This window comes from Ursus arctos, unplaced genomic scaffold (assembly GCF_023065955.2).
Source record: "Ursus arctos isolate Adak ecotype North America unplaced genomic scaffold, UrsArc2.0 scaffold_37, whole genome shotgun sequence".
NCBI lineage: Eukaryota > Metazoa > Chordata > Mammalia > Carnivora > Ursidae > Ursus > Ursus arctos.
In genome coordinates, this window is record NW_026623053.1 from 24,021,841 (window position 1) to 24,040,092 (window position 18,252).

The following is an 18,252-nucleotide window of genomic DNA, read 5'->3' on the forward strand; positions in this document are numbered from 1 at the left end:
CTTAACATCTCTCAAAAATAAATATAAAAGAGGTTTGAACTAGATGACCATCTGATTCTTCCTAGTTTGTATTTCTTTTATAATGCAAGAAGTTTAGAAAGCTTTTTAAAATTCTGTATTCTCAAAACTAGTAATTGTTGAGTATGACTGATGACAGATATTGACCAGTAAAATTGCTGGTTAAACATGCCCCTAAGAACCACTTAAATGTAGGCATTTGTGAAGTTTAAGCCTATTTGATAACATTCTCAAATAATTTCGCTATTATTAATGCATAAAAATCAAGGGGAGAAAAACCCACAGAACTTCTTACCTAAGGTGTAAGAATACTGGCTGCTACTGTTAACAGGAAAAGAGTACAGATAGTAGCAAATAGTACAAATTGATAAATATGTTTATGATAGTCATTTTCTAGTGCTTTATATTACCTTTTTTAAAATTATCCCTTTGGGATATCTGGGTGGCTCAGTCAGTTAAGCGTCTGCCTTTGGCTCAGGTCATGATCTCAGGGTCCTGGGATCAAGCCCTATGTCAGGCTGCTCAGCGGGGAGTCTGCTATCCCCTCTCTCTCCCTTTGTGCTCTCCCTCTCTCTCTCTCAAATAAATAATCTTTAAAAAAATACCACTTAACATGACAAAATAACTAATAAATCTCTACCCATTTACAAAAGCCAATACAGGGGCACCTGGTTGGCTTAGTCGCTTAAGTGTCCTACTCTTAATTTTGGCTCAGGTGATGATCTCCGGGTCATGGGATCGAGCTCTGCATCGGGCTCTGCACTGAACTTGAGATTCTTTCCCTCTCCTTCTCCGCGCCCCCTGCTCGCGCACATGCCCACTCTCTGTCTCTCAAATAACATACATAAATAAAATCCTTTTAAAAATACCAATACACATTTTATTTGATCTTTTTGATCTTTTCCTTTCTAATACCTCCAGTACAGGTATCTTGCATTGTTCAGTGCCCCCAGGGCATTACCTTGAGCACTCCGTGATAACGATTTGTTTCCCTGACATCCAGGGCAATGCCTTACATCTGGAAAACAGTTGGTAAATGTTTGATTATAGAAAAAATGTTGTTATTACCACACATGGTCTTAGGATTTGTAGTAGACCATTAATTCTATGCTGGTAGCAAAAAAATTGGTATTTTGGGAATTCAGCTAGAATTCTTTACACAGGGACTCCTGGGTGGCTCAGTCGGTTAAGCATCTGACTCTTGGTTTCAGCTCAGATCCTAAGATCCAGCCCCCAGCAGGCTCCACACTCAATGCGGAGTTAGCTTGTCTCTCTCCCTCTGCTCCTCCCCCTGTACGTGCTCTCACGTTCTCTCCCTCTCTAGAAGAAATAAAATATTTTAAAAAAAGAAAAGAATTCTTCACACAGATGCTATGAAGCTTCATTTTCAGTTGCCATTTGTGTAGTAAAATGGGTATATATCCCATGTTTTTATAAAATGGGATCATAATACTTCTTATTGATTTTTAGCTCTTAAAGCTAGACTTTATTATATAACTCATGACTGAAAAACCACTTATATATTTATATTTAATATAATTTAATAATTCTGTATATAAAAAGTCAAGTTTTAAATAGCTTTGTTGTCCAGGTATTACAGTTTTATTAAAGACTAAACTGATAATACTAGTTTCCATAAAAAAGTATTCATAAAATCTGTAGTCAGAATATCATTTGTATCAGAGTTCTCTGGTGCTTTATTTAATATGTTTTTTTTATTTAAGGTGAAGCATCTCCTAGAGGCATTCCACAATATAAAGAAAGGATGTCTTCTGTCACTCACAGTCCTGAAATAATGGATGCATCAGAACTACGGCCATTTTCCAAACCAGAAATAGCACTGACAGAAGCCCTTAGGCTTTTAGCTGACGAGGACTGGTAAGTTCACCATCCTTAACTTAAAGCTAAGCTGAGTTTCAGAAGTTTTCTGAAAATTTTTTATTAAAAACTTTGAAACATTCCCCATTAAAATAGTCATAGAAATGATTATCATAGTTCTTAAACAGTCTGAGTTTTTTTTCAACTTATTAATGTAACTGAACTCTGGTCCTAATAGTACTGTATTATTACCACTTACAACTTATATACTGTAAGGACAGAGTTTAGCTTTATTATGGATTACATAAACCTTTTGATACTAGAATGCAAATATCACATTTCTCCAAGTGTTTCTCTGTGAAATACATCCTGTAACAATCCTGGAAATACTTATCTGTTATTAGCATAGCTGCAGCAGCCACCCAGCCCAGCCCAGCTGGAGCATCTACTGGCTGCACTTGACCCATTTCCTTCCCTACTCCTTCAGTATCACTCTCCGTCCCTTCCTCCATATCCTCAGTTTTACTTCTACTAGACCATATTCACCAACATTAAAATGTGCTATAATAGCCCCTATTTTTAAAAAAAACCTCCCTAAACTGCACATCTTCACATTTCTTTTATTCTTTTTTTTTAGCCAATTCTTCAAAAAGACTGACTCATTGTCTACTTTTTACCTCATATTCTCTTCTCAACCTTTAATTGGCTCTCAGCCCTCCCCACCATGACAGCCACATCACTGAAACTATGAAAGTGATCATCTTACTGAATTTACACTGGTTATTTATTAGTGGTCATCTAAGCCTTTTAGCAACATTTGACACAACCGACACTCCCTTCTTTCTGATTTCACATTGGAAAAATCAGAGTTTCTTCATTCTTTCTTGTTTTAGTATGTTCTTATTCCTTTTCTTTGTTTGACTTCAAAATTGAGGCATGCTCTGTCTACATTTATTCCTGGATCTGGCAATTGCTTTCTGTAAAGAGCCAGGTAGTAAGTATTTTAGGCTTTGCAGGCCAGATGTCTTTATCACAACTCCTCAACTTTACTGTTGTAGTGTAAAAGCAGCCTTAGATAGTATGAAAACAAATGGTTATAGATATGTTCCAATAAACTTTACTTATAAAAAATTCTGATGGGGCCAGATTTGGTCTGTGAGTCATAGTCTGCCAACCCCTTTCCTAAATGATTACATTCAGTCGGATATATGTCTGGATTCCGGGTATCTTCTTGAGCTCTAAACTTACAATCCAACTGCCTGCTTGACATTTTCACTTTGATGCTTGCAGACATTTTAAATTTAACTTATCCAAAATAGAACTCTTGATTTCCCACTTCCTCCCAAGGTGGGTTAACAGACATAAGATTTGCCTTTCAGATTTTAGTTCTTTCAGAACTAAAGAAATCGTACAAAATATATGAAACAGTGGTTTTCAAAATATTCCTCACTAGGCAATGAAAATTAGTGATCCTTGAGAGACAGGAAACGAACAAGTTGAACTCTATAATTGCCTTGGCTTAACTTTCTACAGTTTCCAGGTTACAGCTCAAAGAAGGGAAAACTATGTAAATACCAGCAGAGGTGGAAATGGAGCTGGGAGTTTGGGGATGCCAAGGTAACTAGAGTTTGCAAGGCAGAGTACCATAGAGGATGGAGCTTCACAAAGAACTCTGGAGACCTTCAGAGGTGTCTTCTCAAATATTTAGGTAAATACTAGTCAGGGCATAAGTGTAAATAAATTACCTTAAGCCAGAGCTAGAATGAAGTTACAGGGAACAATCCCTGAATACTTCTTGTTCCCGTCAGCACAGTGGAAAACCTCATAACTCACATGGCATCAAGTAGAAAACGCAGAAGAGTTTTGCTTCTTCGTGTGGAAAAATAAACTGTAGGCTAAAGACTGTTTTGGCCCTGCCTAACGAAGCATAAAAGCAAGGCCTGAGAGGGTCAAACTTAACAAATAACCTAACTCTATTCCAGAGCAAAGGTCAAAAATAATTTAGGAATACAGAAATAGCTCAGGTAAAATGGATAATGACTGACATCCAATAAAAAATTACGAGGCATGCAAAGCAGCAGGGAAATACAACCCATAATAAGAAGGGAAAAAGCTAACTATTGAAACCAATCCAAAAATGATACAGATGATAGAATTAGTAGACAAGGACATTATAGCTATAGTTATAATTCTGTTCCATATTCAGTGACATGAACAGAGAATCAGTGAGCTATAGGACAACTCACAAAATCCCTTTTGCCATATAGTGTAACATGATTGAGGGAAATAACATCCCCTTATATTCACACTCGAGGGGAGGGTATTATCAGGTGGTATATGCCAGGGGGCAGGAATCATGGGTGCCGTCTTAGAATTCTGTATTTCACATTCAGAATAAAAAGGGTCATTTGATAATGATAATGATAAAAAGGTTAATTCATCAAGTGATCCTGATTTTATTTATCACATAACAGAGCTTCACAATACATTAAGAAGAAACTGGTAGAACTGCAAGAAGAAGTAAATACATCCACAAATACAGTTGGAACTTCAACAACCGTCTCTCATTAATTGATAGAACTAGCAGAAAAAAAAATCAGTGAGGATATGAAAGACTTGAATCACATGATTGACCAACTTGACCTAATTGGCATTTATAGAATACTCCACCTAAAATAGCAAAATTTACACTCTTTTCAAGTCCACAAGGAACATTTACCAAGAAAAATATTTTGGAACATAAAATAAGTAATTTAAAAGGATTCAGATTATATAAATTTTGTTCTCTGACTACAATGGTATTAAATTAGAAGTTAAGAACAGATACCTGGAAAATCTCTAAATGTCTTGAAACTAGCATGCTTAGAAGCAACCCATGGATCTAAGAAAGTAATCAAAAGGGAAATTAGGAAGTATTTTGTAACCCTTTCTTAAGTAGGCTCCACGCCCAGTGTAGAGCCCAACGTGGGGCTAGAACTCATGACCCTGAGATCAAGACCTGAGCCACGATCAAGTGTCAGATGCTCAACCAACTGAGCCACCCAGGCGCCCCCAAAGTATTTTGAACTTAATGAAATTAAGAATGAAACATATCAAAGTTATGAGATGCAGCTAAATTTAGATGGAAATTTATAGCACCATAACCCCTATATTACAGGAAAAGAAACATTTTGTATCCGTGATCTCAGCTTTCACATTAAACTAGAAACAGAAGAGCAAATGAAGCCCAAAATAATTAAAGAAAAGAAATAATAAAGATTACACTAGAAATCAAGAAAATAATAGAGGAAATCAGTGAAAGCAAAAGCAGGTTCTTAAGATTATTTGATAAACCTGTAATCAGACCGATCAAGCAAACTAAGAGAGAAAAAACAATTACATCAGGAATGAGGGAATGAACATCATTACTAATCATATAGCTCTTAAATAATACAGGAATAAGATAAATAGCTTTATGCCCATTAATTTAACAACTTAGTGAAATGGACAAATTCTTTGAAAGATGCAAACTACCAAAACTCTCTAAAAAACAAACAAAAAAGCTAACCTGTATAATCCAATATGTATTAAGGACATTGAAATTATATTTAGAACTTTTCCACAAAGAAAACTCCAGACTCAGATGGTTTTACTAGTGAATTATACCAAACATTTAAGGAAGAAATCAATTCTACACAGACTTAGAACACTGAAGAAAGAGGCTGGAGTACTTCCCATCTTATTCTTTGAGGCCCAAATCACCCTCGTACCAAAACCATACAAAGATAAAACTACAGACTGAGATAAAAAATATCTCATGAGCATAGATGTAAAAATCTTTAAAACAAGTTTTCATTTTGCCCCCTCCTAATCCTGAATCTGCTTTTCCCTCATTGTTTATCATCTTAGTTAATAACTCTGGCATGGACATTTAGTTGTTCATACCAAGTCAGTGTTGACTTTTTCTCATTTGTTTACATTCCATCAGTTCCGTTATTTTCAGAATATATCTCGGCTGCTGATCCTGTCATTCAAGCCACACCTGGCTATATTAGTGTCATCACTGGTTTGCATGCTTCCATTATTGCTCACCTCATACAACAGCCAGAGTGATACTGGTAAAACTCCAATCAGAACATGGGATTCCTCGCCACAAAACCCTCCAGTGGCCCCCTAGAACACTAGGAAAAAAATTGTTAACTGTTTTTTCTTCATTTTCCGTCCCTTGCCCCTGTAGTCTCATCCCTTACAGTGAGTTGCTCTGCCTTACTTATCTACTCTCGCCATCTGGCTATTTCCTGAACACCCAAGCTCATTTATGCCTCAAGATCTTTGTACTTAATTCTTTGAACATTCTTCCAGTGGCTTCTCTCTCACTTCATACAGGTATCTGTAATGTCACCTCCTCAGAAAAGCCTTCTCTCATGACTTTAACTAAAATAGTGTTCTTTTCCCCATCTTCTTATACTGCTTTATTTTTAATATTGCTACCTGACCTTGTATTTTATTTTAACACCTCTCTTAGCAATTTGATTATGATGTTCCATGTTGTGCTTTTTTTGTTTTATCCTGTTTGGGGTTTGTCGTTAGATCTGAGAGTTTATAGTTTGGATTGAATTTGGAAAAATTTTAGCCACTTTTTCTTAATTTCTTTTCTGCCTCCCTCTCTCTTGACTGTACTGTTATTAGTATGTATAGAATTGGGTTGTTTTTGCATTTAAATTAATTGTAAACTGTTTTATGCTTATTCAAAAAATGAGAATTTTGAACCAGACAACTATTTAAATAGGTTTATTCTTGCTACCTTGGATTCTTAGGTCTTTTCTTTTCTCTTGAGTTTTCCAGAATTCGTTCAGTGAATTTAAATGCTTAAAAAAATGACTGCCATCAATATTACCTAAGGAAATATTACAATATTACTGGGGAAACTCATTTTGGCTCATGGTTTTCAAACCTATAAGATGAAAATCATCATGTTGGAAATGTTATGTCTAAAACCCACTTGAATCCCACTCTCTTATTAGTATCCACCTACCTTTCATCTGGCTCATTAGGTCAGAGAATGACAGAAAAATACAAATTACAGAACCATCTGTTGGTGGTTTTCTGCTGTTGGATTATATATTCACCAATAAGGTAGTTACTTTTCTCCTTCCATTTTTGTTTTATTGCTTCCCTCACCTTTTTTTCTGCCATTCCTTTTCCTTCTGTTCCCTAGAAAGAATATGGCATTCTATCACTAGGGAGGAAATATTCCTTTCTGTTTACAAAGCATGAACTTAGTGTGACTGTAAGTGGTATTTAGCTCTTAAAAGATCTTTTGAATCATGAAAGAGAACTATTGGAGCAAATAAAATTTTACATATTTTTTATTTGAAATTCCTAAATGATATGGGATAAGAAGCAAGATCTCATTGGCAGTATTTTATACGCACAAAAGAAGACATCTGAGATCCTGTTCCAGTTGAGCCCCATTTAATAAGTGATTTTGTCATTTGTTTCTTTTTCCCATAGGGAGAAGAAAATTGAAGGACTGAATTTTATTAGGTGCTTAGCTGCTTTTCATTCTGAAATATTGAACACAAAGTTGCATGAAACAAATTTTGCGGTAGTTCAAGAGGTAAACTTATTTTTCAGCTGAGTTAAGGATTGTTTGGATAACAAAGAAAAATACGCCACGTTTATTTGACCTTTAAAAAATACCTCTGTACTGGGGCAGTCTGGGTGGCTCAGTCAGTTGAGCATCCAACTCCTGATTTTGGCTCAGGTCATGATCTCTCAGGGTTGTGAGATTGAGCCCTGCATGGGGCTCCACACTGAGGGTTAAGCTTGCTTAAGATTCTTTCTTTCCTTCCGTCCCTCTCACCCCCGTCCTGTGCTTGCTTTCTCTCAAAAAAAGAAGGAAAGAAAGAGAAAGAAAGAAAGAATACCTGTGTACTAAATGATATAAGTAGGCTTGTATGTAGTTAAAAGTAGCTCCAAAAAGGTAGCTCATACCTTACTTTGCAACTTTTAAAAATTTTTATTAAATGTTCATTTTTAGGACATAAGATAATGCGTATTAAAACATTTTACTTTAGGGGCGCCTGGGTGGCACAGTGGTTAAGCGTCTGCCTCCGGCTCAGGGCGTGATCCCGGCATGATGGGATCGAGCCCCACATTGGGCTCCTCCGCTGAGAGCCTGCTTCTCCCTCTCCCACTCCCCCTGCTTTTGTTCCCTCTCTCGCTGGCTGTCTCTATCTCTGTCGAATAAATAAAAATAAAAATCTTTTAATAAATAAATAAATAAATAAAATAAAACATGTTACTTTAATAGTAAATTTGGTTTCAAAGGTTTTATTACTGATTTTCTTTTAGAATATCAGCAGAATGTATATTTTGGAAATTTTTTTTAGGTGAAAAATTTACGCTCTGGAGTTTCTCGTGCTGCTGTGGTCTGTTTAAGTGATCTTTTCACTTACCTGAAAAAGAGCATGGATCAAGAACTAGATACTACAGTAAAAGTTTTGTTGCACAAGGCTGGAGAATCAAATACATTTATAAGAGAAGATGTTGACAAAGCACTGAGAGCTATGGTCAGTAATGTAACTCCTGCACGTGCAATTGTTTCTCTTATCAATGGAGGACAAAGGTAATATTCAAATAATTTTGATATGTCCTTAAACTAAAAATGCAATTGTTTGCTGTCTAGGATATAGGGAAAACACAAGCAAACCTCAATATTATTTCAGTCAAAAAACAAATAATTCTTATTTGATAAACATCATATGAACATTTAAGGAATAATAATATTGTTATTCTAGTAACTTTACACATATTCCTAGATCTGGAACTAAATAAATGTCAGTGATTATGAGTTTTATTTTGTTTTTAACTTCTTGGGGATGGGTAACTAATGTAATTTGTTGTTTTAGCTTCCAACGATGATTGTTGAGGGTTAGGAGTAGTTTAATCATCTAACTTTAAAGGTATCTCTTTGGCAAGTAGTTCATACATCAGCTTTGTTTCAACTGATCCTGTTCCCTTGTAGCCATTTACACATTGCAGTAAGAAGATGTACAGCCCAGCACTTATCAGATGTGGTGGAATTTATGGAACCAGAGCGTATTTTATCTGGAACAAAGGATATGGCCGACCGCATATTACCAGCTGCTGCCAAGTTTGCTCAGGACAGTTCACAAGAAACCAGGTGAATAGCTGCTAGTAATATTTGCTGAATCTGTTCAGATAAGGGCTTAAAAGTAGGCAGCAAAGGTTAAAAAAGAATAAACATTTTTTCTAAATGGACAAGGGGGGTCCCCAGGGATTGGTGCTGGGGGATGGACTTATTTAATCGGTTTGTAAATGATCTTGAGGGAGTGCACAGTGAATTCTCCAAATTTACAGATGACACTACATACTTCTGGGTAGTGAGATGCCATGTCACAGGGATGAACTGCATGAAAACGGCACAAGACTGTATGATTGGGCAGAAAAGTGGCAGAAGAACTTCATTGTGGGCAAATGTAAGGTAATGCATTTAGGGGAAATGATATATTTTCCAAGCAATCAGGTGAAATCAAGGAAATAGGTGCACATGAAAAATACAGGAAGCAAAATGGGTAACATATTGTGTCCTGAAACATGAGATAGCTACACTTAGAAAATCCCATAAATTTCCTATTGCTGTACTTGAAGAACAGTTCTATGATACATTACTGTATTGGTAACTTTATTTTTTAAGTAAACTCTGTGCCCAACGTGGTGCTCGAACTCACAACCCCAAGAACAAGAGTCACATGCTCCATCAACTGACCCAGCCAGGTGCCCCTCGCTGTATCGACGACAGAAATTTTGGATATAGTCAAGAACCTAGGTTCAACTCCTAGCCCCAGTCACTTTTGCCCTTAAGCAAATTCCTTAATATCTGTTAGCCTAGGTTTCCTCGTATGTAAAATTAGGAAGGTGGGACTAGGTGATTGATAATGTCCATTACAAAAACCTAAAAATTTATGGCAGTTACATAAGAAGATAGATTAAAAGTGGGAGGGGGGGTCCTGAATTCATAGAGACTAAAGTGAAGAAGGATATAAAATTATTAGCATTTTAAGACAGAGGTATCCATGACTTTAGGTAACTGGAGTTAATCTTATGGAAATCATTGGACCAGAAGCTAATATAGAAAGTCAATGTATTCCTTTTCTGTTGCTGTGTAACAAATTACCACAAACATAGTGGTTTAAGGCAACACAGACTTTTTTAGCTTACTGTTCTTTAAGTTAGAAGTCTTTCATGACTCAACTGCTTTCTCTGCTTGGTGTCTCCCAGGGTTGAAATCAAGGTAATGATAATGCTGAGCTCTTATCTAGAGGTTCTGTAGAGGAATCTGCTTCCAAATTCATTTTGGTTGTTGGCCAAATTCAGTTCCTTGTAGTTATAGGACTTAGGTCTCTGTTTCTTTGCTGGTTGTCAACCAGGGTCCTCTCTCAGCTTCTTAAAGTCACCCAAATTCCTTCTTGTGCAGCCCTCTCCATCTTCAAGCCAGCAACAGTATGTTGAATCCCCGTTGTGCGTAGAAGCTCTAATTCCTCTTCTGCTACCAGCCATAGAAAGTTCTCTCCTTTTAAGGGCCTGTATGATTAGATTAGGTCCACCCAGAAAATTTCCGTATCTTAGAGTCAGCTCTACCATATAACATAACATGACATAATCCTGGAAGTTATATCTCATATTTACAAATTGTAGGTATTAGAGCGGGACATCTATGGGGAGCCGTTTTGGAAGTTATGTATGCCACAGTAAAGTTCAAAACAATTTAGGAGGCTTTGGATCATAATAAACTAGTTAGGAACAGAAAAAGATTCATAATGGTTGTTGTGTGTACGTCTTAACCTTTCCTAAATGACACGGTAATTCTTCTACTCCATTTGTCATTTCTCGATTTCTTATTTGAAGTTTTAAAATTATAAAATGGTTACAACTTTCCAGTTTTACTATTCCTCACATTTAGTGCCCCTATTGCTTGTTTACTTGTTTGTTTTAGCCATTCTCATATCATTAAGGCCTGTGATGGAACTACAGCCCTTAATGTTCTGGGCTAAAAGTTATAATCATCTTCAAAACTATAACTGATTAGGAACTACTTATCAAGGTGTAACCTTATTCTGATTCGGAGGAGAGAACAGTAATTTTAATTTTCTAATACTACCTCCCTTTCTATAATTTTGTTAACAATCAAAGGGGCCTGGTTGATACACATATTCCTGAGATCGTTCTCTACCCTCCCCTTACCCCCCAAGACTTGCCTTCTCTGGTTCTTCCTAGTCCCATATATTCCAAGTTGTAGGAAAAAGCATAGCTGTAATTAATTTTAGGACCAAGCCTCTTTGAAGAATAGTAATATGGTATAATTATAAGGTACTATAAGACCCCTCTATCCAAAAATATCTCCAGTACACATTTCTATGATATGGTTCTATCAGAATGATATCTTGGCTTAAGGTTTTATCCTAAAGAGAATTATTTTTTTTAAAAAAAAAGAATTATTTTAAAATTTATATACTACCATAAAAAATTAGTTTGGAGAGTATTACACATTCATTATATATCATCTATGATTTATCAACTGACTTTGGGTATGTTTTAGGTAGCAAAGAATAGGTTTTTGAAGAATTGGAACCCAGGTAAGTTTAGGCAGGGAGAACAAAAAGAGCGAGGGTAAGAAATATAGGAAATACAGAACCTAGGGAAGGTTGACTTAGGTCAGAACACCTCTCACCAGCAACCTCTTGCCCAATGAGCAAGGGACCCAAGGATAAAGACAGACTTCTCCTAACTCACAGTTCTGCCAAATACCAGCCTTGATATGGACCCAAGGGTGCCTGAAAAATAGAATTCAAACATTTGGCTCTCCAAAAAGAGATTTGAAGATTGGAAGCTATAGTGTTTTCTAAAGGTGAGGGACAGGAGAATGCTATACTCCAGTTCAGTTAGTATAACTACATTTCAGGAGCTTGTTTAAAATAGGGATGACAATCTTGTTATTGACAGGTTTTTTCTATTGAAAAAAAAAATTGCATCTAAGGGACAGACACTGAGTTTGTTAAGGTATATAAACTTATTTGCATATTTCTCAAATGTCCATAGGTACTATGGTCGAAAGATGCTTTTCCTTATGATGTGTCATCCAAACTTTGATAAAATGCTTGAAAAATATGTCCCATCCAAAGATTTGCCATATATTAAGGAATCTGTTAAAAGCTTACGGCAAAAGGTATGTGGAAAAACTTTAATTTGTAAACATCTTTAAAAGCAAAGTACCAGGAAACTAAAGGTAGAAGTAATTACTTCTTTGATTATTTCTCTGTTAACCATTCAGAATATAGCTGCAGTAGCATTTCAACAACTGCAGTTGAAAAACAACTGCAGTAGACATTTGGAGTGTCAGTAAGTGTTTATTGAACAGAAGCTTGGTATTTGGTAGAATATAGTGTGGTTTATTGGAGTTACAAGACTTGGATTTAATTCAAGACTTGGGTTGGAGAATTAGTCAATTATATAATGTTAGGTACATCACCTCATTTCTTTAACCTGAATTCTTTATTTTTATAGAATAAGGATAGTGATGTTCATCATGCTTGGTCCCTGCTTTATTTACCTTGCATATTCCACTAGTAGAGTTCCTATCACACTGCAGAACATTGATTGGAATGGGGAGCCTGTGTTTTATTTAATCCTGGTAGATAATGGGGATTCAGACATATCTGAAATGAGTGACTGAGGGAATATCAAGTAAAATAAAATGTGAAAAGTATCTTATAAAAAGTAATCCACTTACATTTTTTTTTGCAAAAATATGTTTAATTTAATAATGTAGAATTTTTCTATGGTAATTTATGTTACTGATAATCTTGGATAAAGGATTCATTTATGAAAGGACAATTTTTCGAAGATGTATGGCAATATACATTTTAGAGCATTTTTTCCTGCTTATTGATCTTAAAAATTTTAGCTTACTTCATATAGAAATAATTAAAATCACCATGTAAAGAATTATCTTACTGAACTGAGGCAGGTTGTATTTGTGAGTCATTTCAAGTACAAGTATTTTTAAATAGTTCTTATCTAAGTGTTTATTCTCACCCTGCTGTAGCATAGGAATTCATTATCTATGTAATGTGTTCATATTTTCTCTATAGATTTTAAGGTTTAAGAAGAGTAGTTATAGGGGCGCCTGGGTGGCGCAGTCGTTAAGCGTCTGCCTTCGGCTCAGGGCGTGATCCCGGAATCCCGGGATCGAGCCCCACGTCAGGCTCCTTTCCTGGAAGCCTGCTTCTTCCTCTCCCGCTCCCCCTGCTTGTGTTCCCTCTCTCGCTGGCTCTCTCTCTCTGTCAAATAAATAAAATCTTTCAAAAAAAAAAAAAAGAGTAGTTATAAAATATAGCATATTAATTTTAAAATTTTAAAGTTTTACCCAGCTAATATAATTTCCTATTAGTTGGTCACATATTTGGTTAAGTTACTACTAATTAGAAGGTATTTTATGTATTGATACCCTTTAAAGCATAACCATAGCTGATTATTAAGATGTGTTCACTTATAAAAAGATCAATAATGACTTCTATGAAAATTGCATTGTATAAATTATTTCACTTAACTGGTTTTAAGACTTTTTTATTACACTGCCTTTCTTTATATTACTTAAAGGGCTTAGGAGAGATACCACTAGATACTCCTTCAGCAAAAGGAAGACGATCTCATACTGGCACTCTTGGAAATACAAGGTCATCATCTGTTTCTAGAGATGCTTTCAATTCAGCTGAAAGGTAGGATCATTCAATAGTCCACATCGTTAGAGAAGTTACTCCCAAGTGACAGTAGTCTCATTTGGATGTTTTTATGAACTATCCCAGGAGTATTTGTCAAAACTTAATGGAGTTTTAAAAGTTGGTAGGGACTTAGAAAGTGTGAGGTAATTATATTTAATAAGGCAATTATATATTCACAGCAACTGGCTTTTACATGCACTAAACATTATTAAAGCTTTAGTGAAAAAAAAAAAACTTTAGAAAATCCAAACATTTGAAGAAGAATTAACCAATCATCCATAGTACCACCAACCAGAAAAGACTACTCTTAAAATTTTTATAAATATAATTATATATATAATTGTGTAACCTGTTTACACTATTTAATATGTAATAGCCTGATTATATAATTTTTAAAAATATATTTTTGGGGGGTGCCTGGGTGGCTCAGTCAGTTAAGAGTCTGCCTTCTGCACAGGTCATGATCCCAGGGTCCTGGGATTAAGCCCCATGTCGGGCTGTCTGCTCACCAGGGAGCCTGCTTCTCCCTTTCCCTCTGCCTGCTGCTCCCCCTGCTTGTGCTTTCTCTCTCTGTCTCTCTCTGCCAAATAAATAAATAAAAATCTGAAAGAAAGAAAGAAAGAAAGAAAGAAAGAAAGAAAGAAAGAAAGAAAGAAAGAAAGAAAGGTCCAATTTCATTCTTTTGCATGTTGCTGCCTAGTTTTTTCAACACCAGTTATTGAACACACCATCTTTTTGCATGGGATATTCTTTCCTGCTTTGTCGAAGATTAGTTGACCATATAGTTGTGGGTTTATTTCTGGGTTTTCTGTTCTGTTCCATTGATCTATGCGTTGGTTTTTGTGCAAATACCATACTGTTTTGATCACTACAGCTTTATAATATAACTTGAAGTCCAGAATCATAATGCCTCCAGCTTTGCTTTTCTTTTTCAAGGTTGTTTTGGCTATTCAGGGTCTTCTGTGGTTCCATACAAATTGTAGGGTGGGTGGGTTGTTCTAGCTCTGTGAAAAATGCTGTTGGTATTTTGATAGGATTTGCATTAAACGTATAAATTGCTTTAGGTAGTATAGACATTTTAACAATCTTAGTTCTTCTAATCCATGAGCATGGAATGTTTTTCTATTTCTTTGTGTCATCTTTGATTTCTTTCTTAGGTGTTTTATAGTTTTTAGAGTACAGATCTTTTACCTCTTTGGTTAGGTTTAGTCCTAGGTATCTTCTAGTTTTTGGTTCAATTGTAAATGCGATTGTTTTCTTAATTTCTCTTTCTGCTGTTCATTATTGGTATATAGAAATGCAACAGATTTCTGTACGTTAATTTTATATCCTGCAACTTTACTGAGTTCATCTATCAGTTGGCAACTTCTTGTGGATTTTTTTTTTTGGTTTTCTATATAAAATATCATGTCATCTGCAAATAGTGAAAGTTTGACTTCTTCCTTGCCGATTCGGCTGCCTTTTATTTCTTTTTGTTGTCTGATTGCTGAGGCTAGGACTTCCAGTACTATGCTAAATAACAGTGGTGAGAGCAGACAGCCCTGTCTTGTTCCTGACCATAGAGGAAAAAGCTCTCAGTTTTTCTCCATTGAGAATGATTTTAGCTGTGGGTTTTTCATATATGGCCTTTATTATGTTGAGGTATGTTTCCCTCTAAACCTACTTTCTTGGACTGCCTGGGTGGCACAGTTGTTAAGCGTCTGCCTTCCGCTCAGGGCGTGATCCCAGCATTCTGGGATCGAGCCCCACATCAGGCTTCTCCACTAGGAGCCTGCTTCTTCCTCTCCCACTCCCCCCTGCTTGTGTTCCCTCTCTTGCTGGCTGTCTCTCTCTGTCAAATAAATAAATAAAAATCTTAAAAATAAATAAATAAATAAACCTACTTTCTTGAGGGTTTTTATCATGAATCTATGCTGTACTTTGTCAGATGCCTTTTCTGCATCTTCCTTTCTTTTAGTAATGTGGTGTATCACATTGATTGATTTGTGAATATTGAACCATCCTTGCAGCCCAGGAATAAATCCCACTTGATCCTGGTGAATGATTCTTTAATGTACTGTTGGTTTCAAGTTGCTAGTATTTTGTTGAGAATTTTTGCATCCATGTTCATGAGAAATAATGACCTGTAGTTCTCTTTTTTAGTGGAGACTTTGTTTGGTTTTGGAATCAGGATAATGCTGGTCTCATAGAATGAATTTGGAAGTTTTCCTTCCTTTTCTATTTTTTGGAATAGTTTGAGAAGAATAGGTATTCACTCTTCCTTAAATGTTTGGTAGAATTCTCTTGTGAAGCCATGTAGCCCTGAAGTTTGTATCATGGAAGATTTTTGATTACTGATTCTATTTCCTTGCTGGTTATGAGTCTGTTCAAATTTACTATTTCTTCCTGTTTCAGTTTTGGTAGTTTAAATGTTTCTAAGAATGCATCTGTTTCTTCCAGATTGCCTGACTTGGTGGCATATAATATTCTCTTAATTGTTTGTATTTCTGGGGTGCCTGGGTGGCTCAGTTGGTTGAGCAACTGACTTTAGCTCAGGGTCCTTGGATTGAGCCCCGCATCGGGCTCTGCTCAGCGGGAAGTCTGCTTCTCTCTCCCTCTCTCTCTCTCAAATAAATAAAATATTTATAAAAGATAACAGTTTGTATTTCTTTGGTGTTGGTTGTGATCTTTCCTCTTTCATTCATGATTTTATTTATTTGGGTCTTTTTTTTTAATCAGTCTGGCTAAGGGTTTACCAATTTTGTTAATTTTTTCTGAGAACCACTGCTGCTTTCATTGTTGTGTTCTATTGTTTTTTAGTTTCTATACTATTTATTTCTGTTCTAATCTTTATTATTTGCCTTCTGCTGGCTTTAGGCTTTGTTGTTCTTTTTATAGCTCCTTTAGGTGTAAAGTGAGGTTGTTTGAGATTTTTCTTGCTTCTTGAGGTAGGCCTGTATTGCTATATACTTCCCTCTTATGACTGCTTTTGCTGCATCCCAAAGGTTTTGGACCATTCTATTTTCATTTTCATTTGTTTCCATGTATTTTTCTTACTTCTTCTTTGATTTCCTGGTGACCCATTCATGTTCAGTAGCATGTTGTTTAACCTCCATGTATTTGTGGTCATTCCAAATTTTTTCTTGTGGCTGACTTCAAGTTTCATAGCATTGTGGTAGGAAAATACGCACAGTATGATCTCAGTCTACTTATGCTTATTTGGGCCTGATTTATGACCTAGTATGTGATCTATTCTGGGGAATGTCCCATGTGCACTTGAATGTATATTCTGCTTTAGGATGAAATGTTCTGAATGTATGTGTTAAGTCCCTCTGGTCCAGTGTGTCATTCAAAGCCATTGTTTCCTTGTTAATTTTCTGTTTAGATGATCTGTTCATTGTTGTAAGTGGGCTGTTAAAGTCTCCTACTATTATTATATTATTATCAATGAGTTCCTTTATATTTGTTATTAATTGTTTTATATGTTTGGATGCTCCCTAGTTGGGGCCATAAATATTTACAATTGCTAGATCTTCTCTTTGGATAGCCCCCTTTATTATGATAATAGTGCCCTTCATCTCTTGTTACAGTCTTCAGTTTAAAATCTAGTTTGTCTGACATAAGTATCGCTACTCTGGCTTTCTTTTGATGTCCATTTGCATAATAAATGTTTCTCTGTCTCCTCACTTTCTATCTACAGGTGTCTTTATGTCTAAAATTAGTCTCTTGTTCTGCCTTCTTTTGAATTGATTGATTGAGGTGTGTGTGTATGTGCGTGCTCGTCTGTTTTTTGTGTATACCCTAAGGTATATTCACTGTTATTGTACTATCAAATCCATTTTGTTTTAAATAACAAAAAAGCCATCTTTGAACACAAGTTTCAGTAATTAGATGGCTTCTTGAGGTGTTCTTTTTTACTCTTTTCATTTATTCACCTTTTATGTATTATATACTTCTCAGTTTAAATATAAATTGAGTCCTCTTTTTCTCATACAGAATTAATCATTTCACAAATTAGCCTCAGATCAATTTATTTAAGCAAATTAAAAATAACGAATGCATCTAAGATCTGCATTCTAGATCATCATCCTGTGTCTACTTTTAGGATGATTCTGAGTCGTTCATTTATCAGTGCTCTTAAAACAACTTCGGCACCATTTTTAATACTGGTAGTCAGAGAAATGGTGACTGGCAATTCTTACCATTGTCTTTAAGACCTGTCAATTTGGGGTTGTCTGGGTGGCTCAGTTGGTTAAGCATCTGCCTTTGGCTCAGGTCATGATCTCAGGGTCTTGGGATCGAGCCCCACAGCAGGGAGCCTGCTTCTCTCTCTCTCTCTCTCGCTCTGCCTCTCCCCTCTGCTCGTGCTCTCTCTCTCAAATAAATAAATGAAAATCTTAAAAAAAAAAAAAAAAAAGACCAGTCAGTTTGTATGACACTTTAGTTTCAAAGGGATCATTCATCTGCTATATTGACTCGCCCCTTTATAGCAATAAAAAAACAAGATGCTAGTAATAGTAAGTCATTGAAATAGTAAGCCCTTCTGGTGTCAAGATTCTAGTTTTCTCATGCAAAATCACATGGATATTTTGAGTTAACATAGGAGGACTGAAACTACTATTTTTGGAAAGTCCTACTTACAAGGTGAGCC

At 35.9% G+C, this 18,252-nt stretch overlaps 1 protein-coding gene across 6 annotated transcripts in view; it reads left to right on the top strand.

Annotated features, from left to right (window-relative positions):
• TOGARAM1 (TOG array regulator of axonemal microtubules 1) overlaps positions 1 to 18,252 on the top strand; it is a 69,544-nt gene that overhangs the window by 43,786 nt on the left and 7,506 nt on the right. For 5 of the 6 annotated variants that reach the window (XM_026513653.4, XM_026513655.4, XM_026513654.4 and 2 more), the window contains 6 exons: positions 1,743 to 1,896; positions 7,330 to 7,435; positions 8,211 to 8,446; positions 8,846 to 9,004; positions 11,941 to 12,067; positions 13,501 to 13,619. In XM_026513653.4, coding sequence (XP_026369438.1) covers positions 1,743 to 1,896; positions 7,330 to 7,435; positions 8,211 to 8,446; positions 8,846 to 9,004; positions 11,941 to 12,067; positions 13,501 to 13,619 — 901 coding nt within the window. Of the gene's footprint in view, positions 1 to 1,742; positions 1,897 to 7,329; positions 7,436 to 8,210; positions 8,447 to 8,845; positions 9,005 to 9,201; positions 9,321 to 11,940; positions 12,068 to 13,500; positions 13,620 to 18,252 lie in introns of those variants that run through there. The other variant, XM_026513657.4, reaches the window with a different exon arrangement.